Source organism: Equus quagga, chromosome 4 (genome assembly GCF_021613505.1).
Source record: "Equus quagga isolate Etosha38 chromosome 4, UCLA_HA_Equagga_1.0, whole genome shotgun sequence".
Lineage (NCBI taxonomy): Eukaryota > Metazoa > Chordata > Mammalia > Perissodactyla > Equidae > Equus > Equus quagga.
In genome coordinates this window covers 34896827-34923206 of record NC_060270.1, presented here as the reverse complement: position 1 = coordinate 34923206, position 26380 = coordinate 34896827, and the positions used below count along the sequence as shown (strand labels likewise).

The 26380-nt window shown below is 44.7% G+C and overlaps 1 protein-coding gene and 1 long non-coding RNA gene across 5 annotated transcripts in view; one reads left to right on the top strand and one right to left on the bottom strand.

Annotated features, from left to right (window-relative positions):
* Positions 1–20839, bottom strand: part of MASP1 (MBL associated serine protease 1) — a 64755-nt gene extending 43916 nt beyond the window's left edge. For all 3 annotated transcript variants that reach the window (XM_046658928.1, XM_046658930.1, XM_046658929.1), the window contains exons 1-2: positions 20702–20839; positions 14795–15026 (exon numbers count right to left, since the gene is read on the bottom strand). In XM_046658928.1, the coding sequence (XP_046514884.1) occupies positions 14795–15026; positions 20702–20706 (237 nt within the window). In that variant the 5' untranslated portion in view covers positions 20707–20839. The remainder of the gene's footprint in view (positions 1–14794; positions 15027–20701) is intronic.
* LOC124238234 (uncharacterized) lies at positions 20383–24921 on the top strand. 2 transcript variants are annotated; one of them, XR_006888259.1, is made up of 2 exons: positions 20383–20607; positions 24337–24921. It is a non-coding gene; the product is annotated as an uncharacterized LOC124238234 (long non-coding RNA). The 2 variants fall into 2 exon arrangements; XR_006888258.1 differs by lacking the exon at positions 20383–20607 and adding an exon at positions 20942–21077.
* The last annotated feature ends 1459 nt before the right edge of the window (positions 24922–26380 follow it).

The following is a 26380-nucleotide window of genomic DNA, read 5'->3' as shown; positions in this document are numbered from 1 at the left end:
TGACACGCCTTCCAAAGTAGAGACAGCCTACTTTGAAAAGAACTGTGGGTCTTGTTTTTGTTCAGTGGCGTGTACTACATTCTGACATATAAGAGATACACACAAAAAATTTCAAGGGAGATGTACTGACCAGCATGAACTAGAAATGACTGAGACAATTTAAAATGAAAACAGGTCTCTAGGCCCCAAGTTTCAATGCACAGGAAGTAGGTGGAAAGGACTACTCAGCTGTAAACATGGGACATTTTGGAGGAAAAAGAAGAATGTCTTAGAAGGTGAAGCTGAGAAGCCAGAGGGCAGAGTCAAGAGCTACAGAGAGCAAGGGACTGAGGAATCCCCCAGGGAGCAGAACTGGGCTCTAATCAAGGAGCATTCCTGGTCTCTGGAGTAGGCAACATGAGCCTGGATGGATTTCAGAATTGCTATGGAGCAGTAACTGTCATATGCCTCTATTCCTCCCATTTATCCATGGGAGTTCTATTGTGGTTGTCTTGTGCTTGTATCACCGAGACAGGAAGATATTGGGTCTGTGGAGGGCAGATAACTTTTCTTTGGGGTTCAGAGGTCTCTGGATCAAGAGAAACTGTACTCAAGGATTTATATCCTGGGTGTCTCATCTGCCTCTGGAGCCCATTTAAATCATGAGGTCCAGGACTGCAAGCCTGACGTGCTAATGGGATGACACTTCGGGGGGATGGAGAAAAAGTGTATTTTACACATGGGAGGCACATGAATTATTTTGGCCAGAGGATAGGCTGTGATATATTGTTTGCAAAAATACGTATAATAATCCCTTCCATTCCTGTACACAGACCCTTTTTGCAAAGCAGCTTTGCTGCTCATGCATTGGCCTTGTGACTTGCTTTGACAAAAAGCACATGATGTGACGAAATGGTGTGCCACGTCCAAGGGGCCTTGTAACTCCTTCAGGCCTCAATGGGACTTGTAGCTCTTTCCTAGGTGGAGTACTGCCCTGAGGCCATGATGTAAAGAAGGTGTGTCAGGCCTACTGGAGAAACAAAGGTGATACAGAGCAGAGATGAGTAGGCCTAGTTGAGGTCTCTGGACCAATTAGCTGACAGTACCCCCAACTACCAGATGGGCGAGGGAGGCCATCTTGAACCTTCCAGCTTCAGTGAAGCTTCTAAATGACTGTATCCATGTGAATGACCTCAGGTAAGTCCAGCATAAGGACCATCTTGTTGAGCCTAGCCAAAACTCCTGACCACAGAATAATGGGTAAATCAAATGGACATTGTTTTAGCTACTAAGTTTTAGAGCGTTTTGTTACACAGCAATAGGTAACTGATATGGGGAGTAAGGAAACAATTTTGGACAAAGAATAACACTGACATTTGTGAACTGAAATTTGGAGAATTGCAATCTCATGGCTCCTTTGGGGCTTTAAAGGTACCTAGTCTAACCTCACATCTTTGTAACACACCCTTATCAAAAACTCATCCCTTTGGGGCCAGCCTGGTGGTGCAGCGGTTAAGTTCGCACGTTCTGCTTTGGCGGCCCGGGGTTCGCCGATTTGGATCCTGGGTGCAAACATGGCACCGCTTGGCAAGCCATGTTGTGGTAGGCGTCCCACATGTAAAGTGGAAGAAGATGGGCATGGATGTTAGCACAGGGCCAGTCTTCCTCAGCAAAAAAGAGGAGGATTGGCAGCAGATGATGGCTCAGGGCTAATCTTCTTCAAAACAAACAAACAAACAAAAAAACTCATCCCACTTTTTCACAATCAGTTACAGAGATGAGAAACTCACTACCTTCCAAGATCGATGTGTGTAGCAGCTATACATACTAATAAAAAAACTAGAAAGAATGTAAATTTCCAATTCTAGGGGAACAGTTAAAATGGCATTAAGCTAGTTAAGCAGCTGTTAATTATCACATTAATGGAGAAATTGCAATGATCTAGAAATATTCTTAGTAGGTTATATTAAGTGAAAAAGCAGGGAAAATTGAATGTATAGGGTAATTACAACTATGTTGAAAGTTTGCATTGAACATAAAAGTGGTAGGAGTTAGAGCCAATAGTTAACAGTGGCTGGCAGAACTATAGGTAATTTTTCTTTTGTCCTCTGTTTTTATACTTTAAAAGTATTTAAAAAAGAAACTCAGGCCCACAGTTACTTCTCTCCAGCTTCTACCCAATGGCATAAAATGAGTTAGTTCAAGTCAACAAACAAAGGGAACACACAGGAGGGGCAACTAAAGCAGCTGGAAGTTCAGTGGTGGTTTCTAGCCCCTTCATCGCTCATAAGCACCTGAGTCTTCCCATCCTTATCGTCATGCTATGGGAGCTTCTCATCACCCTCTCACCTCCTCTCATTTTCTCTAGCCCTTGGGTCCCAACAGAGCTGAAAATCTTTAATTCCACACAAACAATATGTTGAAAAATAAAATTCTGATAAAACCATCAAGAAACTCAGAATAACTGAAATTCACATATGGTAGTCCATGGCAGGGAGGGTCTCATGTCAGGGGACAGTTTTTGCGATTGTCAGCTCCAAGAGGGAGTCAGTGTATGGGGTGTGGAGGACGGATGAGGGAGGCGGAAGAGTGCCTTGTGGAGTTCACAAAGACTTTGGGTAAAGGAAGAGTGAGCGAGAGATCAGTGGGGGAGGAATTGAACATTTAAGAATGTTTGTGATAGGAACATCTCTGTCCTTCTGGTTTCTCAAGAGAGTGAGTTGAACTGTCAATTGTTTTCAATTTTTTGTTTTCTGTTTTTTTGGTGGAACCCCTTACCGAGACTGAATCATGTGGGACTTCATCTTTATATGAGTTGCACACGAGGCTTTACCAATTATTAGATGTTGGGAAAATTAGTGCTTAAATTCTCTGTGTTGTAGGTTGAATTGTATTCCCCAAAAAGACTTAGACAAGTCTAAGTCTAACCCTTAGACTTTACTTGACCTTATATGGAAATAGGTCTTTGCTCATGTAATTAAGTTAAGATGACATCATACTGGATTAGGGTGCACCCTAACCCAATGAATGATATCCTTATAAGAAGTGGGAAACTTGGACAAAGAGATACACACAGAAGGAAGTGTGAAGACAGAGTCAGAGATTGGAGATATGCTGCCACACCCAGGAAATGCCGAGGATTGCCAACAACCACCAGAAAGCTAGAAGGGGCAAGAAGGATTCTTTCCTATCACCTCCAGAGGGACCATGCCCTGCTGACACCTTGATTCCAGACTTCTGGCCTCCAGAACTGTGAGAGAATCAACTTCTGTTATAAACTGCCTGGCTTAGGGTAATTTGTGATGGAAGCCCTAGGAAATTAATACCCTCTGTATATAGCTTTTCTCATTTGTAAAATAGTGAAAATAATAGTACTTATTTCATAGGACTGTTGTGAACATGACATGAGTTAACATGTGTAAAACATCTACAAAGATGACCGAAATACAGTCAGCGCTCAGACAATCAGCGAGAAGAACAGGACCACTGACGTTCAACCAACTGAGATGACGCCTTGCTGGACTCCCAGCTAGGTCAGGCATGGGTAATTTCACACGTTTGAAGAATTAAGAGACTGAAACTGACTCTGGATACCCTCTTGTTTCCAGGTTCCACTCCTTCCTCCCTAATCTCGCTGAAGCCATCAGCACAGACTTCCCTTTTTATAAGGACCCAGGATCTCAGGATGATGGAGCAGGAAGGGAACCCAGAGAGTCCTTGCAGCCTGGTCTCCTCAGGTGGCAGGTGGCATCATAGGTCCCTGTGCATTTTACAAGTTCTGCATTTTACAAGCGTTCTAACAGTGCTGGGAGGTGGGTGACATGGAAAGGTTATTACCCTTATTTTATGAGAGAGAACCAGAGTAATGTACGGGATCTCTGAAAGCTTCCATCCACAAGAGAATAGCATTAAGTCCAGGAATCTCTCTACTTGCCTGTGCTTCAAAGGATTTCTCCAGATGTGTGAATTTAGGCCAATGATTCAGTGACAGCCCTGGGCCCAGGACTCCTGACTCACAAGTGAGTGCTCTGTGCTCCTGAGGTCACCCTTACTGCAAGTCTGTCACCTCTGGGGACTGCCCCAGGGTTTAAGAGCCCAACCTTGCTACTTTACCCAGTTACTCAAATTACAGTTAAAGATCATGAGAAGGAGCAAATTAAAGGCACCAGATGCCAGACAAAAACCAGGGACTACGAAAAATAGGAGACACGTGTGTGTGTGTGTGTGTGTGTGTGTGTGTGTGTGTGTGCGCGCGCGCGTGTTACATTTCAGAAGTTCTTGAAAGCTATGTAAATAAAAATAGCACAGCTGGTGGGTCTAAGACTCAAGTTGGCCTCATTTGAAATAGGCTAAAGGTTGATGCTTCAGTCTTGGCCCAAGTCATTTGGCCATAAAATAATAATAATAGTAACAACAGGAGGAGGAGGAGGTGGAGGAGTAATAGTAGTTGAAACTGTAAAACTTTCCAGTTGACAGAGTATGTTCACCTTCTTCTATTTGCTTCTGATGGCAGTCTTGTAATGAATGCCCTTCAGGCAGACATTGTGATTCTGGGCCCAGAGAGGTGGCATGAGTCCCAAAGGCCACACAGCATAAGAATAGCAGACCTGAGACAAAATCCAGATGTCCTGACTTCCAGGCCTGGTTCAGTAATTGGAATCAGAGAACCATAGACAGTCAGAGATGGAAAAGACACCAAAGGTGACCCAGTCTATCTTTTTCCTTTCTTAGAAGGGGAAACTGAGGCTCAGAGAAGTAACTGGCTCAAAGTCACATGACCAGATAATGGCAGAGTCAGGGTGAGGAGCCAGGTATATGATAGTTCCAGTACAGTGTTCTTATTTACTTGTTAATCAGAGTAAAAACCTAATTGCGCTGGGTGGCCTGCTAAGAAGGTATTGTATACATGCAAATGTCAGACACATCAACAATGTAGGGGCCTGAGAGACAGCTGGCAGGTCCTTGGAGTCCAAGAATCCCACTGCTACAGGCAGGATTGCCCATTCACGGGGAGGGCTCTGGATAGCAGAGGGGATCGTCTCCAGGCAGCAGAAGCACAGGGAGAAGAAAGAGCTGGCTGGGGAGGGGTCACCGTGAGCCTGGGAAGCAGGCATCCCGCAGGTGGGAAACTGGCAGTGCCCACGTCTCAGTGGGAGCAGTCCTGTGGGGGGCGGGGAGAGTCTGGGATGGTGGCTGGGAAGGAGGATCAGGAAGGATTTATGCTCTTGTTGGCCTGTGAATGGCTCAGACTCCCCACCCCACTCCTTCTGTGACTTCAGAGCCAGGCCAATTTACATGCAAATTCCCTCGGGGACAGGGAGGCTGAGCCCCAATAGTTCAGGACACGAAAATAGCCTGAGGACAGGAAAGAACAAAGTGTTGTTGTATTCTTCTGCAGCAGAGGCAGCCTGGCTCAAGGTATGTCACAGTCAGGACCAGGGTGAAAGCAGTGATTAAGTAAGTACCAAGTGGAGAGAAGGGCATCACCATGGGCCAGGGTTGCCTGGCAGAGTTTCCCGGAATGTGCAAGTTGGCGTGTTCCTCTGCCACTGCCTGCGACCCTGCCCTGCCCCAGCCCATTATGCATCTTCAAATCTGCCCATGGGTATCCTTCGAGAGAACTCGAATAGGAACCAAACGACCTGAGTTCTGGTCACCGCTTTGCCACTTATGTCATGTGTCACTTTAACCTCCCCAGGCAGCAGTGTGCTGGAGCTGGTTCAAACCAGCTTATAGGAACCAACTGTCAACTTTTCAGGGATTTTTGTGATCCTGTTGTTAAACACAGCCATATTGTGTTTTATAAACTTACAATCAAATAAATTATATTGCAAATAAAAAAATTACATAAAAACTCATCATCTCCTTTTTTAGCATTTTACTATTACCTGTGCTGTCAAGGTTATTAATAATGTCTGGGATATCCGAGTGGTGAATGCTGTGCTACTGCACACTTCTCCCCACACCCCCTCTATGCAACCTACCCCTCAGGGCCAGGGCTTAATCATTTACAAGCACACCTCTGTGTTCAGGCCTCAGTCTTCACAAACATACTGGGTGGACATTCATTCTGGCCTCTTAAGAGTCAGGAGGTCAAATGAAACATGGGCATGAAGGCAGCCTGTAAAGTCTGCCATTGCCTGTCAGCATTTAGCAGGGATCCTATTTCCCCATGGAAATCTGGCCCTCCTTCCTTGTCCCCTACCCAAAGCTCTCTGTCTTCATCTCCCATCCCTGTCTCTCCTGCTCTAGCCACAGTGCCATCCTTGCTGTTCTTCAAACACACAAGGCACTTTCCCACATTGGGGCCTTTGCGCTGGCTGTTCCCTCTGGTTGGAATGCTTTACCCCAGAAAGTCACAGGGTTAACTTCCTCAACTTCTTCAAGGCTTTGCTCAGATGCCGCCCTCTCAATGAGGACAACCCTGACCAACATATTTCAGCATGACCCCACCCCGACTCTGGCGGACCCTCTTCACCTTGCTCTGTTTCATTTCTTCACCTGTCATCGGCTACTCACTACCTAATTCACTTGTTGGATTATGTTTAGGGTTTATTGTCTCTTTCCCGCAGCACAACGTAAACACCTGGCTGGCAGGCAATTCTGTCTGTTTTAATTACTTCTATACCCCAAGTTCTAGTAAATAGTAGGCATTTAATGAATATTTGTTGAATAAATAAGTAACTCCTCTTCCCTAGGTTTTTCCTCTATGAGCACACCAAAGTAAATTCAAGCTGTTTTTCACCAGGGTGCATCCAAGAGCATTCCGTGCACACATGGCACACAGATTTGCACACCAGGTGCACCCACACCCTGGGGGCACTCCCACCTCACACTCACTCACATTTGCTGCCCCAGCCCTGGCACCTTCTTTCTGTTTTCCATCACTCAGAGCCCGTGATTTTGCACTTCCTGCATAAAATGAGCTTTTGTCACACTTTTCTGAAGCTCATTTTCACCTCCTGATCCTTCTCAATCAGCTAGAATTGGTGGTTGGGACCTGGTGTCTCTGGAGTGGAAGGATCCCGCTGGGGACTACAATTGAAATTCGTGAGACGTGTTCATCTGTTTCTCTTTTCCTTCAGGGGCCAAGGCCTCCTGTCCACTCCCAGAGAATTGGCAGAGCTGCAGCCACAGCTGGGGTCAGCCACAGCCCGAAGGTCGAGGGCATGTTCTGAGTAAACACAGAGCACTCACAGAATTTAGGAGCCCAGGGGTCAGAGGAGCCAGGCTTGGAGCAGGGCCACGAGGGGCGGGGGACGACTTATCTCTCAACTGCACAGCAGGAAGCGACTGACCCCGTGAGGCTTGGGGAAGGGAGCCCCAGACTCCAGACTCGGAGTTGTAGACCATCAAGACTGGAAGGGCTTGGAGAGGCCTGTTAGTCCAATTTCCTCACTGGGCAGATGGCGAAACTGAGGCCCAGAGCAGAGAGGAGACTTGCCCGGCATCTCAGCAGGAGTCAGTGGCTGATTTCTAACCAGAGCCCTTTCCTTTTTGCTCACTGCCAGGAGACACATGCCTTTTCCTGTCTTGCCCCAGGGCTGTGCTCACTGCTGGAAAAAACCACAGACATGGGCCCTAAACTCCGGGTCTGACAGCCTAGGGGAATGACCTTGAGTTCACCAACAGAACTTGGGTACCCCAAACAGAGAAACTGAGCACTTTCCCACGCTTCACAGCTCAGACTCCATTTCCTATTACTTTTGTAAAATACTTTTCCTCTCAAAGTCAGGATAAAAGAGAAAGTTCTTTAACAAAATCTGGACAACACAGGGACCCTCAAGTTCCTCCCGTTTTATTAAATTTTACTTAATTATTCTGATAGGAAGTGTCGCCTTAGGAATAATGCATAGGCAGGAGGCATATGAAGGTCGCTTTCAGAGTAAAACCTGTTCCGAGAAGGGCCAAACAGAGAGACAAAATCATGACTTGGGAGTAGGAAGACCAGGGATTAAGACCTGGCTTTCTAGAGAGACTTGGCAAATCCACTTAAGTTCCTTGTGCCTCAACTTCCTTTTATGTAAATTAAGTATAATAATCTCTGCTCTTCCTATTCCATAAGAATCAAATGAACCAATAGATTAGAAATTGCCACAAATTGTGTCACTACAAGGTAAACATACGGGAGAAATAAACGACCTCCTGCATTTGATCCATCCTTTCAAAGGACTTTTCCATAAACTGCCTGAAAAGACTGAGTGACATGAGCCAGGTCATAGGGAGCAAGTTAGTGGTGGAGTCAGAGTAGATGAGAAAATGGACATTCACTGAGCGTCTGGTGATACCAGCAGGTACTTTATCACTCACACCGTTGCCACCATTACCACTATAACAATGTTTTATTGAGCTAATTACATTATGTGTTGGACATATGTCGTTAAAGCATTTATCTCATTTGGCATTCACGACAAGCCGATGACATAGGCATTCATATTATCCCCATTTTGCAGTCGGAGATGGAGGCAGGACCTGAGCTCAAGCCTGACTGGTTCTAAAACCTGGTCTCCGAACCCTTGAGCATGATTTCCTTCTGCAATACTGAGTCCACTTAGAGCCATCGTTTCATTTAAACTCCCCCACAACTTGTGAGAAAGGTACTGTGTCACATGAACACCTTTTCTTTTGTACTGATGATGAAACTGATGCACAGGGAGGACAATTAGGGAATTGCACGGTTGAATTCCTATTTACCCCTCACGACTTATCTCAAACATCTAAAGCCTTTCCTGAATATCCAGAAATGACCACTCTCCAAATTATGTTCTGCCTCTTACCCCTTGTGCTACTTTGCCCACCTTTAACTTATTAATTCTATACTCGTCTCATGACACACTACAAAACTGTGAATTCTTCGAGGGCAGGTACTGTCTTATTCATCTTCATGGGCCCTGTCTTTGGTGCAGTGTCCAGCTTACGGTAGATTTTCAGTAGGATTCTTAGACTTCATTCTGTAGGTGGTGGAGAGCCACTGAAACATTTTGAGAGTGGAACAATCAAAGCGATGTTTTAGGAAGATCTCTCTGGACACAGGTAGAGGGTGGACTGGACAGGCAGAGACTGACAGCTAGTAGACACTTAGAAGGATATTGCCGTAGACGAGGTGAGCTAAGGAGCTAACAGCGGAAAGAATGAAAGAAACATTGACTACATCATGGATATAGGGTTAACAGGAGAACAGTGATGTGACATCATTTGAGTGCTTAACAGATGACAGTTGAGCTGTATACACTCAGTGAAAAAAAGAGAGAGAGAATAAAAACTGAACACAGGTTTTGACTGTCTGCTTTTCCAATGAACAGATGTGATGAAGAGAACTTGAAAGTAGGATGTACAAACCTTCTGTTCCTTGGTGGCTCTGGTTTCTAAGAACATCCTTCAGTACCTATAGCTCCAGGGCTCCTTTCTAAATACAAGCCAACCACTTCATCTGATGTTCAACCAAAGGAACTGTAATTTGTTGCATTTCTTGAAAAAAAAGTCTCTTCTGGACATACTAAAAGATAGTGCTCAGCTATACTTAAGAGATTAAGTTTGACTACAGACAATATTTGCCTAACTTTATACTTACTTATATCACATTACACTTAAAAACCTAAGCATCCACAAGATGAGACTCCACTGTTATTTAATTTTTTTAAAATGAGAAATGACTGAGAGTCCTGAGATATACATTCTGGTCCCAGTGTGACCTTGGCCAATGAATTGCCCTTCCCTGGGCCTTGGTCATGAGGATCCTGGAGCTGAACCATGATTTCTGAGGTCTTAGATCCATAGAATATTAGGTCTACGTGGGCCTTAGAGACCATTTGTTTCAACACCCTGTATTTGAGAGAAGAGAAAACAGAGTTTCCTCTAGAAGTAGTCACTTGCCTAAAGTTACGTAGATAGTAGAGAATGACCACAAGAATCCAGGCCTCCCGACTCCTGGCCAGCGTCTGTGCCCTGCACCTCCCCTGCAGCGTTAACCAGCTGTGATTCATACACCCCATCTGTGCACTGCAGGAATCCACATATTGCAGCCACATTCCAAGGGAGCAAATGCTGTCGCACAGATGTGCACATGCCTTGAAGACCAAGGACTGCGGAAAATCAGGCTGGAGAAGAATTTTCATAAAATGAGAGCATGCGGCCCACAGCCCTGGGGTCCTGCTCTTCTTCAAGCTACTGACGTGCAGCATCAGCCATTCTCTCATCATCACTCTTATGGGCCAGGGTGGGAAAGGTGGTCTGTGGGCTTGGGTTGGGCTGGAAAGCATTCCTGTGAGCTGGAGGCTCCTTTAAATGCACTCCTAGGCCTGCCAGGGGAATTCAGTTGCAGAGCGAAAAAACCTCAAAACAGGGGATATTATCCCATCAAATGGAAATAAAGTTGCTTGGTAAAGGAGAGTGATGGCATGATATGTTTACAAGTCCTCTTTAAATGACATGTCACTAAGGCATCCCCAGCAGACTATAGGCTCCTACTGGAGCGCTTGTGGCCATGGAACTTTGAGAAGTGGCCATTGTAACATATTATTACCTGAAGTGCATTACCCTAACTAGGACAATGAGGGTTTGGTGGGGGCATCTGGAAAGTTCTGGCAAGGAGGATTAGGATTAGAACTCTGGAATTTAAAGGACCTTAGGGATCATCTCATCTCGCCCCCTCATGGAATAGATGAAGAAACAGGATTTTGTAGCATGACGTTGACTTATCCAGGGGTGACATGGCATGCCCACGTATTCGGATGGAAAGGGAGGAGCTTTCCTCTCATTCATAGCCAAGAAAGGCTCACATTCTAGAGGTGCAGGGTGGGAGACAATTAGAAAAAGTGAATGAGTGTCAACCATATGTGGAAGGATCCTGGGTTGGGGAGTTCAGAGGCCACAGTACTAGTCTTGTCCCTGAATTCTGAGCTTCAATCTCCTCTTTTGTCCCACGGGAACTTAAGCAACATTCAAGCTGTAATTCCTGCAAGGTGTGACCAAGGAGGACGGGTGAGCAGAGTGAGCTTCAGAGACACCTTCAACCTGAGCAGCCCACTTCTGTTTTCTGTATCAGGCCTACTAGAAGATTTGTTAGAAGAAAATGTGCACTGGGGAGAAAATATTTGAAAAACAATAACCACAACAACATGAGACTAGATGAGTCTCCAGGGTTCCCCATAGCCTGACATTCTGTGAGCTCTCAACTCCAGGAGGGGAACTCTGCTGGGCACATGTGGGCAAGGGCACAAGCAGAGAAACACATCCTGCTCCCCCTGCCCAATATGTTAATTCCTTCTTCCAAAGAAACTGGAAAAATGTGTCCAAATCAGAGTTGCAAGGACTATGGGGCACTTCAGGTGGGCAGCTCAGTCCCAGTGTTGCCGCAAGACTGCTTCTTTGCTATGCCCAGAGGTCACAAGTCTAATTTTGGAGCAGAGAGTGTGCTATAAGATTTTCTCATCCACTCCAGATCCTTTGGGAGTTAGTGGCAGATCTGGGACTAGAACAGCCATTTCCTGAATCCCAGGCAAGAACCCGGGACCATGCTGCCCTTCCAGAAGGCCTAGTTCCATCTCCTTGAGCTTTCAGGAAGGTGCCTCACCACCTAGGATTGAAACCATCAATCAATTTCCAAAATATTCTCCAGCCAGAAAGGCCAAACTCTGGGTAGAAATGTATTCCAGTGCCTTTAATTCTGTGTCACATCAGGTCTTCAGATTCTATTGTTGTCCTCGAAAAGTACCTTGTCATTTTTTTCCACTACAAAATACAGCTGATGTCAGCTCCTTAATCTGTCTTGCCAGGAGACTCGATTTATTTGGGGGCAAAGGAATGAGTTAAATCCTCTATTGTGTGTTTATCATCTTGATAAAGGAGTCCTAACAAGGTCAAAGTTGGCATCTGTCTGAACAAGAGGAAAACCTGTGAGAAACGATTGCTCAGTACCTATGAACTGAGAGTCAATTCTTGGGGTGGAGGGAGGGGGGAATCATAAAAATAAGCCATGGTTACAACTAGAGAAAAAAATTCTGTAATTTCTGTGGTTTTGAAGCCTTAGCTACCAATAAAAGCAAGTGTTTTCACTGACAAAATTTCTAGATGGTAGACATGTTTGAAAGTAGAGAATAAAGAAGTTGGGACATTCACATCTAGGCTTGTCTAAATCCATGGAACTTACTGCCATGTTAAGCCAATCTTTGGTCATTTTCCTCCTGGTTAAGTCCATGCTTGAATCCAAATATTTGAGAATGCCATGGTTTTATGACCAGCATTAGTTGGGAGAACGGGCTGGGGGATTCTGCCCCCTACCCATAATGCATCTCCTCCTGGAGCTTTGCTCTATCAGAGGCTAGGCTACATCCTGGGAGACGTAACTGACCTTTCTCAGAAATTTCACTTTAGGATGATGAACACTTACGGTCTCGGTGAATATCCCCTGCTCGATCTTTGTGACTCTGAGAAGTGGGCTCCATCTTTAATTAATTTATAGAAACTGCATGTCAATCTATATTACCAACCCACTTCATCTCTTAGAGCAACCAGTTCCACCTCTTCTCATTCTTTACCTCTCAGTCCTTTATTGTCATTATTCTTTTCCACCTTGTACAATGGCTATTTTTCTAGGCTCATCTCTCTTTGTAAGGGACCAGGTCTTTTGTATTCTTAAATTCTCATAGTCCTTAGTGGAGGACATTCAAAGAGGGGCAGCATCCCACAGAGCAGTGCTTCTCAAATGGGGAGATTTTGCTCCTCTGCGGATATTGGCAACTTTTGGAGATATTTTGGGTTGTCACAACTGGAGGGGGAGTGCTGTTGGCATCTAGGGAGTAGAAGCCAGGGATGCCCCTAAAAATCCTATAATTCTCAAAACTGCTTTCCTTAGCAAAGAATTATTGGGCCCAAATGTCAATAGTCCTGAAATTGAGAAACCCTGCCATGCAGCACCAATTTTGGAAAATTTTTAGTCATGGAAAACTTGTTGTAAATGGAATATTTGACGCAGACCCAACATATATGGTAAGCAATACCCAACATTTAAAATGAATTTCAGCAGGGTAGGGGTTCATAGCTCCACTTACCAGGCCTCCCTGCCCCCCTCTAGTGGTCTTGTAAGCCCCTGCAGTATTCCTGGGGCTCAGTGGAGCACAGCTGATGTAGCCGAAAGAGCATGGGACTGAACGTCATGAGATATGGGTTTGGAACCTTGATCTACCACTCACTAGCTGGACAACCTGGGGTGAATTTCTTCACCTTGTTAGGCTTGTTTCTTTGCCTGCAAAATGGGATAGTTGTACCTATCTCTTAGGATGGCTTTAAAGGTTGAATGAGTATCATAAGTGTAAAAGCACCTTGTAAACTCACTGCTCTGCTGTTGATCAAACACTATGGTTAGTACAGGCTAACTAGTTGAATTACTGACTGTGGCAAAATGAGGCTACATTAATACTAAAAATATACAAAGTCTACTCTAGAGTGGATTGATGAGAACCTCTTTCAGGAAGCCAGAGAGAGCTTAGAAAGCAGGTTCTTAGGTCTCTCCACCTTCGTGAGTCAGATACAATCTTAATAAACATGATCTCTCAGAAGTACTCCAATCTTTCTCAGCCCCACTGTTTGTTTTGTGTGTGTGTGTGAGGAAGATTGGCCCTGAGCTAACATCTGTTGTCAACCCTCCTCTTTTTGCTCGAGGAAGATTGTCCCTAAGCCAACATCTGTGCCAATCCTATTTTTTTGTGTATGGGATGCCGCCATAGTGTTGCTTGATGAATGGTGTGTAGATTCATGCCTGGGATCCAAACCCACAAACCCCTGGCCACGGAAGCAGAGCATGCAAAACCAACCCCTTCAGCCCCACTTTTAAAAGAGAACAGCTTCCCACCCCTGGCATCGTTTGTGGGTTCTCTCTAAATTCTAGGGCACATTGTTTTGACGTTGTAATCATTTCCTGCTCTTCTTTAATACTTTTTTACATCTACCTCTGATAGTGAACCCTACTCTTTTTTTTTTAAAGATTGGCACCTGAGCTAACATCTGTTGCCAATCTTCTTTTTTGTTCCTTCTTCTCCCCAAATCCCCCCAGCACATAGTTGTATATTTCAGTTGTAGGTCCTTCTGGTTATACTATGTGGGATGCCACCTCAGCATGTCCTGATGAACGGTGCCACGTCCCCACCCAGGATCTGAACCAGGGAAACCCTGGGCCGCAAAGTGGAGTGCGCAAACTTAACCACTTGACCATGGGGCTGGCCCCCGACCCCCTACTCTTGTCCATACTCTTGGCTCATAAAATCTGAACTTTTTAGCATGTGACTTTCAATGCCCTTCAGAATCGCACCCCAATCCAACCTTCCAACCTCACCTCGTCCTGTCTACTAACGTGTACCCTACGCTTCCCTAACACTTGATCATTATTTAGGAGAGTGGGCAATGCTTTCTAATGCCTCATCTTTGGACATAATGATGGCCATGTTTCAGTCTGATTAATGCTTACTCCAGGGTCTCTGCCCTTTTCTATTTGTTGAATTAAAGGTGACCTTGGAGCAGAGGTTAGTGAAAATATTAAAAAGACTTTGAGAACAGAAAGAAAAAGAGGAGGTTGTGTTTCGTTGAGTCACATCTCGCCAGCCTCAGTTTCCCTCATGATCCTCTCTAGGTCTACCCACTCTGCCTGCACCTGGCATATCACCTCCAACCTCATTGATCACGTTGTAACTGTGTGTCTCTCCCTCACTGGACCTCCACCCTGGGAAGAGAGGCACAACAACTAATTCATCTGGGCTTCTCTAACCCCCAGCAGACTCTCCAGTAGAACACCGGCCCAGTCAGGGAACATGAGGGGTCTCACCTTCACATAATCATATTCGCAAAGGTAGGAGGATTCCAAGTTGAAGTGCATGAAGTAAAGCTTGATCCGAAATCCCTCTGGGACTGTGATATTCCACGTCACTTCCGAATCACTCGGATAGGAGTCTGGATAGCCGGGTGACTGGATCTGGCCAAACATATCATTGAGCTCCACAGTGTGGGCTTCAGCCTTCAGCAAGAAGCAGCACAGAGCATGGCAGAGAAGGAGCCGCCTGAAAGACAGGAATGGATCGACGTACATTCGCGGACACAGGTGCTCACCATTTAACTAAATCAGCAGCCGGGAGACCAAGTTCTCAGTATCTCTGCCGCGGACTTGCTGTAACGACTTTTTCCCTCTGGGCCCTGCTTACCCAGCCTATAACACAGGAAGATGGTAACTCGAGGATTTCTAAAGTTTCTTCCAGTTGGGTGTTCTTTTGAAGATTTGATAATACTATTAAACTTTCCCAGAAAGTATCACATTTGGGACTCTGACATATATCATTTGACTGTTGAAAATGTAAATTTCATAATTAGGTGAAAGTTGATATTATTTCTTCAGCTCAGCTTTATTTTAAGAATCCTAAACTCTTGATTCGGTTTTCTAAAAAGTCAGTAATAGCAACACGGTAATATTGGGATGAGACATACACAATGATGCGATCTGCAGTACCTTACACAGATTTAACAAAATCAATCAAGGAATGCAAGATTTTGAGTTAAGAAAAATGAGCAAAACAAGTGTTTTTTCCTCTTGGTAAATGTTCATATAAAAGGAGCAAAATCCTACAATTTATTTTCAGGTGTAGCAATGAGAGATAATGGAAGATTCAAAGAGTTGCATAAAGGGCAGGGAAAACTCAACACAACTTACAGAGCATGCCCAAAGTGGCTAATGCAATGAGGCAGAATGTCCAAGGCCAGTCAAAACCCTAACGGTCAATATATACCACACCAGGCACCTAATAGATTGATCTCCCTGCAAGACCCAAGGACCTTGAACTCAAACGTCCCAAACCTGGCTCATCAACTTCTCTCCAAAGTCCTATTTATCCTGCTTCCTGTGGTGTGGAGCTCCATCTGCTTCTCTCCAGTGAGTTAGTTTAAACGTTCTTACCCGGCCTACTGCTCTTGCCTCCTGAGTGATCTCCCTCTCCCCTCTTTAATACTGTTCGGCAATCTTCCACCAAAGTTGGTTTGCTGAAACACCTATGTGACCATGCTATTCCACTAGCCTGTGGGATAAAGCATCTGCTCCCGGACAGCTGATGAGCCCTTCTTCATCTAGTGCTGATCTGCCTGTCCAGCCTCATCTCAGTGCCAGCAACGCTCTGTAATGCCGTTCTGGGAGCGTGCCATGCCCATCCATGCCTTGGCCCCATTGCACATGCCCTGCTCGTTCCTCACCTGCTTGTCTTCTTTATCCTCCACCATCCAGCTCAGAGCCTCCCAGGCTATGGGGTAACCTTCCCTCCTCCATATCCACAGCTCCCTGTCCATGCTTCCGGTAGAGCACGTATCACACTCCAGGCACAGCCCCTGAAGTTAGATGTATTTGGGTTCAAATCCCAATTCTTCTACTTACTGGCTGTGAAGTCTTGGGTAAGTAGTCTCTCTGAGCCCCAGTTTCCTTATATGTAAAATGGGGATTATAATCTCTAATTATAGGACTCACATGAGCATTGGAGATGACATATGCAAAGGACCTAGTACATAAGCTGGTATATAATAGATGGTGGATGAAAGAATGAATGAATGAAAGTGGGGACAGTGTCTTAAATATCCTAAAAAGTCAATGCTGGGAAATTATACCAGCATTTTTGGATTAATAATTACATCTTTGCTAATCAGGAAATCGTTTCTCCCTAACGCTCTCTCCCCAGTATACAGATGCATATATGTGTATCTATGCATACACATGAATTTTTTTTTTTTTTTTTAAAGATTTTATTTTTCCTTTTTCTCCCCAAAGCCCCCCAGTACATAGTTGTATATTCTTCGTTGTGGGTCCTTCTAGTTGTGGCATGTGGGATGCTGCCTCAGCGTGGTTTGATGAGCAGTGCCATGTCCGCGCCCAGGATTCGAACCAACGAAACACTGGGCCGCCTGCAGCGGAGCGCGCGAACTTAACCACTCGGCCACGGGGCCAGCCCCGCATACACATGAATTTTTAAGTCTGTAAACACAACAAGATAACTGTATATATAGATTATCTAGCTGTCTCACATAATATTTACATACATGGTAAATAGGTAAGTGCAAAAAGGCCTAGAAGGATATACACTGGGACATTAGCAGTGGTTATCTCTGAATTGGGAACATGAATGTTCTTAATTTTATTTTTGTGTACAATATATGAAATGTTCAAGTTTGTCTAGAAGGGTTTTGTACTAGTTTTTTAATAAAAAGAAAATAAAAGTGTTTATGTTTTTTCCAAGGCCCCTACAATAGCAACAATGAGATGCAACTAAAGAAACAAAATGTTTTAATTCAATTGCCAGGGTCAATATTTTTTTAAACCAGCCTGTGGAGGGAGGGCCTCCAAGGCAGAGAGAAGGGAAAGCTTAGGTCCAAGCTCTCCAGTGAATTCGTAGGAAAGCTGATTCCAGAAACTCTAACTTGCAGGGCCCCGGGTAGCCCCACTTTCAAGTGAGGAAATGTCCCAATGTTACTAGGGCTGGGAGTTCTGGCTCAGTTCCTCCTGCGGAGGGGACAGCACTGATCTTGGCTTATAAGAGCTATATTCAAGTCCAGGCTTTGACTTTAATTATCTGACGCATCTTGGGGAAGTCATGTGAGGTCTCAGTTTCTTCATCCATTAAGTGGTGATAACAATGACTTCCCACAGGGTCGCTAAAGGAGTAAAGGACTGATTGGAAAGTACTTTGTTAACTCTTCTTCCTTAGGCAAACATTAGTTATGATTGCTTCATCTTGCTGCTTCCCGAAAAGCAGGAGTTAGGAATGAGCTTTGGCTCCCAAACCGGACTTCCTTGCAATAGCAATGCTCAGATTATGCAAGGCTGAAAGGTCAGCTTTCTCCATGTCTGCTTTTCTCAGACCACATGGAGGAGACTGTGAGCCTCCTTAACACTAGTTCTGTCAAGGGTTGGCAGCGGACAGCCCTGTCTAGCCTCAGCGGCCCCCGGGTGGTAGCCAACAGGTCAACATGGGAGGAAAGCCTGTGAAGCTTTCTGTTCTATTTTGTTTGCATCTCAAAACAGTTTCAAACATATGAAACAAATATCTCCTTGCACATAATGGGCTCGAACATATGCTTGCCTGCTTGCTTTAGCGGCTGCAAACTGACGAATGTAAGTGGTGGCTTTCATTCCCCATCACACTCTCTGAATGTTTTTGGCTTCTTGTACACCAGGCACAGGCTGTACAATTCCCGACACCTGCTATCTATTCTCCAGCTAATTAAAGTTTAGCTACGTTTGCTTGAAATGTCAAAAGTAATACATAAAGCTGGGATTTCATAGGCTCCACTGTAGGAGCAGGCTATCAGAATGCATGAAAATGCCTGCATATATCAAGGATTGTGGAATGAGTAGCACTTTCTATCCCCTTCATTTACTCTCCCCACTTCAATCTATACTAGCCAAGACTGTTTTTGAGTAGAAGAGTTGAAAGGACTATATAGATCCCTTTGACAACATCCTTATTTGACAGAGGATGAAAAGGATACCTCAAGAGGTGGTATGTCATGCCCAGTACCATATGGTGAATTAGCTTCAACAGACAAAGGGAATTACAAAAGCTCACAGAGGAACCTGCTGGGTCCATGCCCATATCATGCCCAGGCATCTGGCCAAAGCAATTAATGCTGTGAAAAATGATTCAAAAATCCATGGCTTTATGTGGAAATTTAAAAAAAGATACTAATACCAAAGCCCCTTCCCAAAAGATTATGTTTAATTGTCTGGAGCGAGTTCTGTCGTTGGCGTTTTTTAAAGCGGTGCAGATGATCCTAATGTGCAGCTAGGGTTGATGGCTGCCAGCATTGAAGGATACACTTGGTTGAGAGTTTGGTGGAATATAGTAGGGAAAATCCTGGACTTGGAGCCCAAAGACCCAAGTGTGAGTCTAGGCCTTTTCGAGATGATCAGTGTGGCTTTGGGCAAGTTGCTTAACTGCTTTTATCCTCCCTTCTCCATAAATCCTTACCTCATCCCAAATCTGAAGATCAGATGAGACAGTGCCTATCAAAGTGCTTTGCACACTCTGAAGTGCTGTGTCCATGTGAGGCAAGACCCCTTGGAGACTTCTCGTGGAGCACTTTCCCAGTGGCTGCTTTGCTATTCAACAACTGAATTCAATTCAGCCAATATTTATTGAATGCCTGATAGGAAACCGACATTATGCTGGGTGCTGAGCATACAAAGATGAACAAGACATAGACCCTGTACCTTAAGGCACATTCAGTCTTGGAAGCAGGGGTAGACATTTAAACAAGAAGATATTACAAAGGCAAGAAGAGATGTAGCTCCCAAGGACAGAGACAGCACAAAGGAGGCGATGCTCACTCTGGGGATGCTGGCCAGAGGAGGTGGTGTTTGAGCCAGCTTGAGCAGTCTGGTCCTTGAGATGGAAAATAAGAGGGAAAGCCTTTCGGGGTTACAGGATGAGTGAACGCAAAGACACAGAAGTGTTAACCAGCCCTGTAGTTAGCAATGGCTGGGGCCCTGGGTGGCAGGGTGGGACTGAAATAGTGACAGATCAATCAAATTGTCATTCCATGTAGATGAGACTAAATCTCATCTATTTTGGGAGAAAGAAAAATGAAGTTATATGGCAGGTTTGAAATTACAATGGATTTAAAAAGAACAGAATGATTGAGTTAACCTTAAAGACCCGATTACCTCTCTGAACCACAGGTAATCTGAGTCCAAAGACTGAACACAGTCTGAAACCCCTCATTGGTCCCAGAACCAGAAAAGTTGCTAGGTGACTTTGCAAAGAGAAACAGATAGAAATGCTTTTCCAATTGAGAGGAAAATTAGTGGGAAAAGAGGTGTTTGGGGATTTAACGCGTCTGCAGAATGTTCTTTATTCTTTGGACTTTTAACAGCATTAACACTTGTAAGCAGTAAAAATAATTATGGTGGTTGGGTTTTGAGACTCGCAGAGGAAAACTTATAAGGAATGTCTGGTAAGAAGGATGCAGTAACTCCAAGTATAGGCTGAGGAATAGGAAATTTGAGGAACTTAAAAAAAATTAGAATTTAAAGTCAGAGTTTCAGAACTCAGAAGGCTCTTTTTTTTTTTTTTTTTTTTAAATTTGTGGTATCCCTTTAAGAGCCATTTGGTGCAATTCATAGCCTGATTCATGCCACCAGCTGCCTCTGATTTCAGCGAGAAATGCAGAAATTTATAAGGAACTGTAAAATGGGGACAGGATTATAGTTTTCTAAATTGAGGTTTTGACTGGCAAACTTCTGAAGGTTTAAAAAACCACAGAGCTGAGCTGTCGGAAGCTGGTTTCTTTTCCGGTCTGAAGAAGTAAACACACAAACACATATCTGACTCACAAAGTATTGGAAGAGATAAACCAATGCTCTTTGCAGAGGAAGAAAACAAAACAGCCTTGTGGGCAACAGGAGGAAAGTGACATTTGTCAGCCGGCAGCACCCTATGCTGGCAGAGGGAGAAATCTGAGCTTCCGCAGCGTGGGGCAGTATTTGCCCAAAGTCTCCCACTTCGGGTTGCATGTCTCTGGTGTCCCGGGGAAGGCGCCCAGCCCACCTCTCCCTTCTCAGAGCCCCAAGGATTGGTGAGAAACCCCCTGTACCACCCACAGGACGCACAGGTGAGTCTGTCCAGACACAAGGTCAGACCCTCCAGGCTGCTTGACACCTGGTCCCTGAAAGGGCACCCATGCCCACTCCTGCCCTGGCACTCACCTCATTTTCCTGCCTTGGGTGCTCCTGGCTGCCTGGCCTGGGTCGCCCTGGCCTGACTTGTCTGTGAGCTCGTCCCTGGTGTGGTGTCAGCGATGCCTTATCTTTGTTCTGAGGTCCCTGTGTGTCTCTGGAATTGGCTGGCATTCTCCATTCAGGTCACGCCTTCCCCTGCCTGCAACAGAGCCCTTCTCCCCCTCTCTCCCTCTGCTTCTTCCTCTCTCCTCTCTCTCTCTCCTCTGACTCGCTCTTACACACACTCGCAGGAACCTGACAGAACAGAATCTGTCTTCTTTCTCAAAAGATCTGCTCCTCCAGTTTCCTCCTTTATTCTCCTGGCTCCAGCCCTTGAGAGAAAATAACTGAGCGGCACAAATAGGTATTTGTATCACTATGTGTGTGCGTGCGGGTGTGTGTGTGCACGCGTGCATGTGTGTGGAGGGTAGAGGGACAAAGTCCAGTTTCTCTTTAGTCTCTGTTGCCAGATTGCTATAGTTTTCTGCTCTTCTTCAGGACACTGGCAAAAGGACACCAATTAAACAGAAACTACCAACTAAGAAGGCGGTTCTGACATCTACACTAGGAAAGAAAAGAGATCCAAACCCCAGAGCCTCAGTCTGTCAGCAAACAACCACGGGTTTCCCGTGAACAGAGCTGCTGGCCCGGGATGGGAGGGAGCACCAGGTCCTGCAGCTGACAGCTGTTCCTCCCCACTTAAAAGCGGTGCTTGTGCTATTTACCAGCTCGGAGTGTGCTGAGGTCTAATCCAGCACAGAGAGGGACTGTCACGGCCAGCATGCCCCACTCCCCAGGTCTGTAGACACGTAGAGACCCAGGGTTTGTGGAGCAATGCAGCACCAGATCTAAACTGAGCTGAATAAAAAGAAAATTACTCCCTCCACAAATGACAACCAATACTGAACAGGGAGAGAGATGTCTGGGAGTAAAAAATAGATTGTACTGAGAGCCTTTTCTGTGCTAGGCACAGTGCTGGGCACAAACACCATCTCAATTATTCCCACAAACTTGTGAGGGTCATGCTATTATCCTGCATGCATTTTGCAAATGAGAAAACTGAGTCTCAGACAGGTTCTCTGACTTGCCAGGATTACCCAGATATTTATGACTCCTTACTGTTATACCATGAATAGTTAACATATATTGATCATTGTGTGTCAGGCACTGTTCTAGTATTGTGTTAATTCTCTTCAATCATCTTTCCATCTTGATTAGGTGGGTAGTAACGTTATCCCCATTTTACAGATGAGGAAACTGCCAAGAGAGGTTAAGTAACTTACCCAAGGTCACACAGCTAGAAAGTGATAGGGAAGAATCTGAACTCTTACCCACTGTACTGTACTGCTTCTCACTAATATATTATAATTCATATGGCATTTCGAATACACACAACATTCACAGAGAAACTTAATCTGAAGAAGTTTGAAAAGAATGTTAGTCTCAGAGTCAGAATTTAACTGTAATCTTTCCTTTCTATCCAAGCCAACGGTGCACTTTGGGCCCAATACTTAACATCTCTGATCCTGTTTCCTCATCTGGAAAATGGAAGTTGCTGTGAGGCTTGGGTGAGCTTCTCTTGTGAAAATGCTTTTGTGGCTGTCCAGTGGTGTACCTGAGAGAGGGCTACCACCAGCTCTGACGGAGGCAGCAAACACACGTGCTTTGTGCCCTCTGATAACCTTGCTTTGGTGTATTCTGGGGAGCTGTAGCGTGAATCCTGCTGAAATTCTCCTTGCTTCCTTTTCTCTCCAGTTTCTCTATTTTAACACTTCTGAATGTCAGCCTTGCCAAGCCTGGCGTTATTAAGAGGCCGCGGTCGATAATGTGGGTGCAGGTATTTGAGATGAGAGGAGACGGTTGCACTCAGGCAGTGTTTCAGCAAAGTGTCGCTTTCTGTTTCAGGAAGAGTAGGAAAAAAACCTTTAAAAGTCCCATGAAGAAGACTTAAAGGCTCCTCAGACATCAAATAACTCTCACAAACAACATTTTGATGATTTAAGTGTAAACGAATCAGAAACACATGGAGTACATTTCTCTTGGGGTACACAAGGGTTTTAAAACCAAAAGAGAAAGAGCTTGGCGTGAAGCACACTGCTGTGCAGAGGGCCCTGCCCACTAAAGACATTCCCTCCCTTCTCCTAATGTAGGGCACAGACAGGGAAATGCAGTCCTTTGTTCTGGGCATGGAGGAAAGAGCTTCAGAGGGAAAGCCACCAGCTTCTTGTAAAGTGTCAGAGAGCAATAGAGCCTCTCGCGGTAATTTCCCGGCCATGTTTTTTCAAGGCTGCCAATGTTCAATGGGAGGCATTTGAAATATGTTCTGAGCCAAAGTTCTGCCAATACACAGCAGATCTGATATGTGCTTCCCTGGGAGTTAGCCAAGGCTCAGATGGAATCTGCATGAAAACAGGAGCTGTGTGGCTCAGTGAATGATCTGAGTGGCATTCACTCAGTTTCCCAAGGGGTTGGATTGCATTGGTGATATTGTCCTGTCCTTCTGATAAAAACTCCCTGAGGCACCATTGATAGATCATGGGGAGTAGGAGCAATGGAAGGAACGTTGGTCTGGGAGTGGGCTCAATATGGTCGGCTAACTTGTACAGGACCTTGGGCAAGTCACTTGCTTTCTTGGCTGGATGGGGGGAGAGGAAGTGGGGCATCAGTTTGCTCCACTGTAAAATCAGAGGATTGGACTCTGTTGAGGTCAAGAAGCACACGTCAATGCGGGTGTGAGGACCACGGGATGACGCTGCAGTGGAGGTGGTCAGGTGGATTGCTAATGACCTGTAAAGAGCATCGAGGAGTCCAGAGTGGCCTTCTCCTCTTGGCTCTTGCTTTATCTGTGGTGATCACAGCATTACATTACTCAGGTTTCAATCACAGCGATTCAGAACAACAATCGTTAAGAAGATTCAACTAGCTTTTTAAAAAATTTGACAAAAAAAAGCTTAAAATATGCATATCAGGAACTCACAGTATGTCATTTAGAATCACAGAAGTGTGGAATGACAGATGTGGGCTCAGCACCCCCAGGTTGTAGTCAGGGAAAGGGATCAGAGGCTCCTGCTAGGAGAGTGAATGCTGCAGCATTCCGACCACTGGAACCAGGCTTGGTTTACATCTTCCACTCAAGTATTTATTATATGCAACTCCCGAGCCGAGACTTTCTGGAATTCCATGAATGTGTTAGAAAATGTAAACTATTTGGGCAATGGATTTTTGTTGGCAAAGTCCGAAATCCAGGCTTCCTATAGAATATCTAAGAACCTGATAAACAGCCCTGAAGCTCGCACCTTAGAAGTCAATTTTGGGTTGTACAACACACGGACTGACAGTATGCTCAAAGTCATTGCTTTGGAACCTATCAGATCATCAGAAAAATAGGGGAAATTTAAAAAAGACCGATCCCTGAGCTCCATCCCAGGAGATTCAAAATCAGTGAATCTGATGTGGGGCTCCAGAATCTGTAATTTTAAATGGCACGATTTTGCCATTTTGAGTACATATAACGGAATGGTGTATCTGATAATTGATGGCATTTTAGATTTGATGAAATATCCTTAGTGTTATCAGATACTTCCATATACATTATTGCATTTAATATTCACATCTTCTTACAGATGAAGACACTGAGGTTCAGAGAGACTAAGTGTGCCAGTAAGAGGACAATCAAGACAATCGATCTCTAGAGCCCATGCCTCCTGTCCTCAAATCCAGGACTCTTTCCCCCTCCTCTGCAGACTCCTGATCCTGCCTGTGGACTGTGAACATCCATGAGCCATGCTATCACGTGACTCTAAGATTTCGGGGAAGGGAAATGACGTCTGTTCGAAACATAAACTACTAGGCTCTGTAACGGACTGAGTTATATCCCTCCAGAATTCATATGTTGGAGCCCTAACCCCCAGTATCTCAGAATGTGATTATTTGGTGGTAAGGTCTTTGAAGAGGTGATTAATGAAAACGGGCTCTTAGAGGGGCCCTAGTTCAATATAACTGGTGTCTTTATAGTAAGAGGAGGTTGGGACACAGACAACACAGAGGAAAAGACCATGTGAGGACACAGCAAGAAAGCAGCCATCTGCAAGCCAAGCAGAGATGCCTTAAAAGAATACGATGACCTTGAATTTTGAAACACCTGCCAATATCCTGATCTTGAACTTCCAGTCTCCAAAACTGTAAGAAAATAAATTTCTGCTGTTTAAGCTAGCCAGTCTGCAGTACTTTATTATGGCACCCCAATTAAACTAATATAGGCTCTCTTGGGTGAGGTTCCCCTAAAGCATGGAACACGTGCCACCAGTGGTGTCAAGCTGATTTCAGGTGCCACATGCATGGAATTAACAGACACTAGATCAGTTAAGATTCTGTTTGGTAGGTAATAAGACAAAGCTTGACTAATGCTGAAATAGATAGAATTTGTTTTCCTCACACAGCAGGAAGTGAGAGGGAGGGAGGGAGGTCTGGGGCAGCTGCTCAACATTGTTTTTTTTCTTTTTGCTCTGTCAGCCTTAGGATATGGGCTTTTACATTCGTCCTTATCACCTCGTGGTCACAAAAAGGTTGCTGTAACTCCAGATGTTATGTCCATATTCTAAGCAGGAAAAGAGGAAAAGGTAGCACTGGGGAACTTCTTATGTATCACAAACCAGAGCTGTGTCACACGGTCACCACTGAGTGCAAGGGAGGCTGGGAAGCCCAGTTCTTACTTTTACAGCTTACGTAGCAGAGGCAGGCAGCAAGGAAGACAGAGGTTGGAAGGGGGGTTGCGTGAGTCACCTCATATACCAAGGAAGTCCTGCCTTTTTCATTTCTTTCTCACTTCTGATAATTTTAAGAAGAAAGTCTGAAAGTAGTGCCATTATGCTATTAAAACGAATCTTCCTTTCAACAAGGAAAGGCAGGTCCCAGGATCAGAGTCTTATGGAGGCAATAGTGTGTAATCTACTAGAATTTCACAATTTTTTTTAGTCATTGTCTTTATTTCCACATTTATGGTAGTAACACACTTTGAAATATGTGGATTTTAGTTTAAAAAATCCTGAGAGGATTGAAATAAAAATATAAAATAAATAATAGTATAGATGGTATTCATGTATATGAAAAAATTGTAGAGGTAAAGGACTAAATGTTGGAAACATCAGTCTAGAGCGTGGGCTCAGTAAAAGCAGCCCAGCATACTGGAAGAGGACTGGGCTGTGGGTCAAGATGCCGGGGATGGAGGCCACATTCTGCCCCATCCGGTGGGAAGCCTTGAGTTCTTTGTCTGTCCATCTAGGCTTTGGATTTCTGATTCACAATGATGATGTTGGATTACGTGTTTCGTTTTCTTAAAGCACATTCCTACTTAAACATTTTATGATATCTCTGTTTCAGTGTATGGAACTACATACTCTTACACTACTATTAACACTGGATTAAAGTTTTAGAAGATCTCAAAGTAGTTTTAAAAAGAGGGTGCATTCTGGGATGACACAGAAGAAGGTATTCCCGAGAGCAACGCTTCTCTTTTTTTACTCATTTCATCCTCAAAAGAACCAATAAAGGCCATACATTACCATCTTCGCTTTACATATATGTTTAATAATACTGAGATGAGGTGATGAAGTCCCGGAGGAGGGAAATGCATTGCCCCAAGGTCACATAGAAATTAGGTGGTGCAGC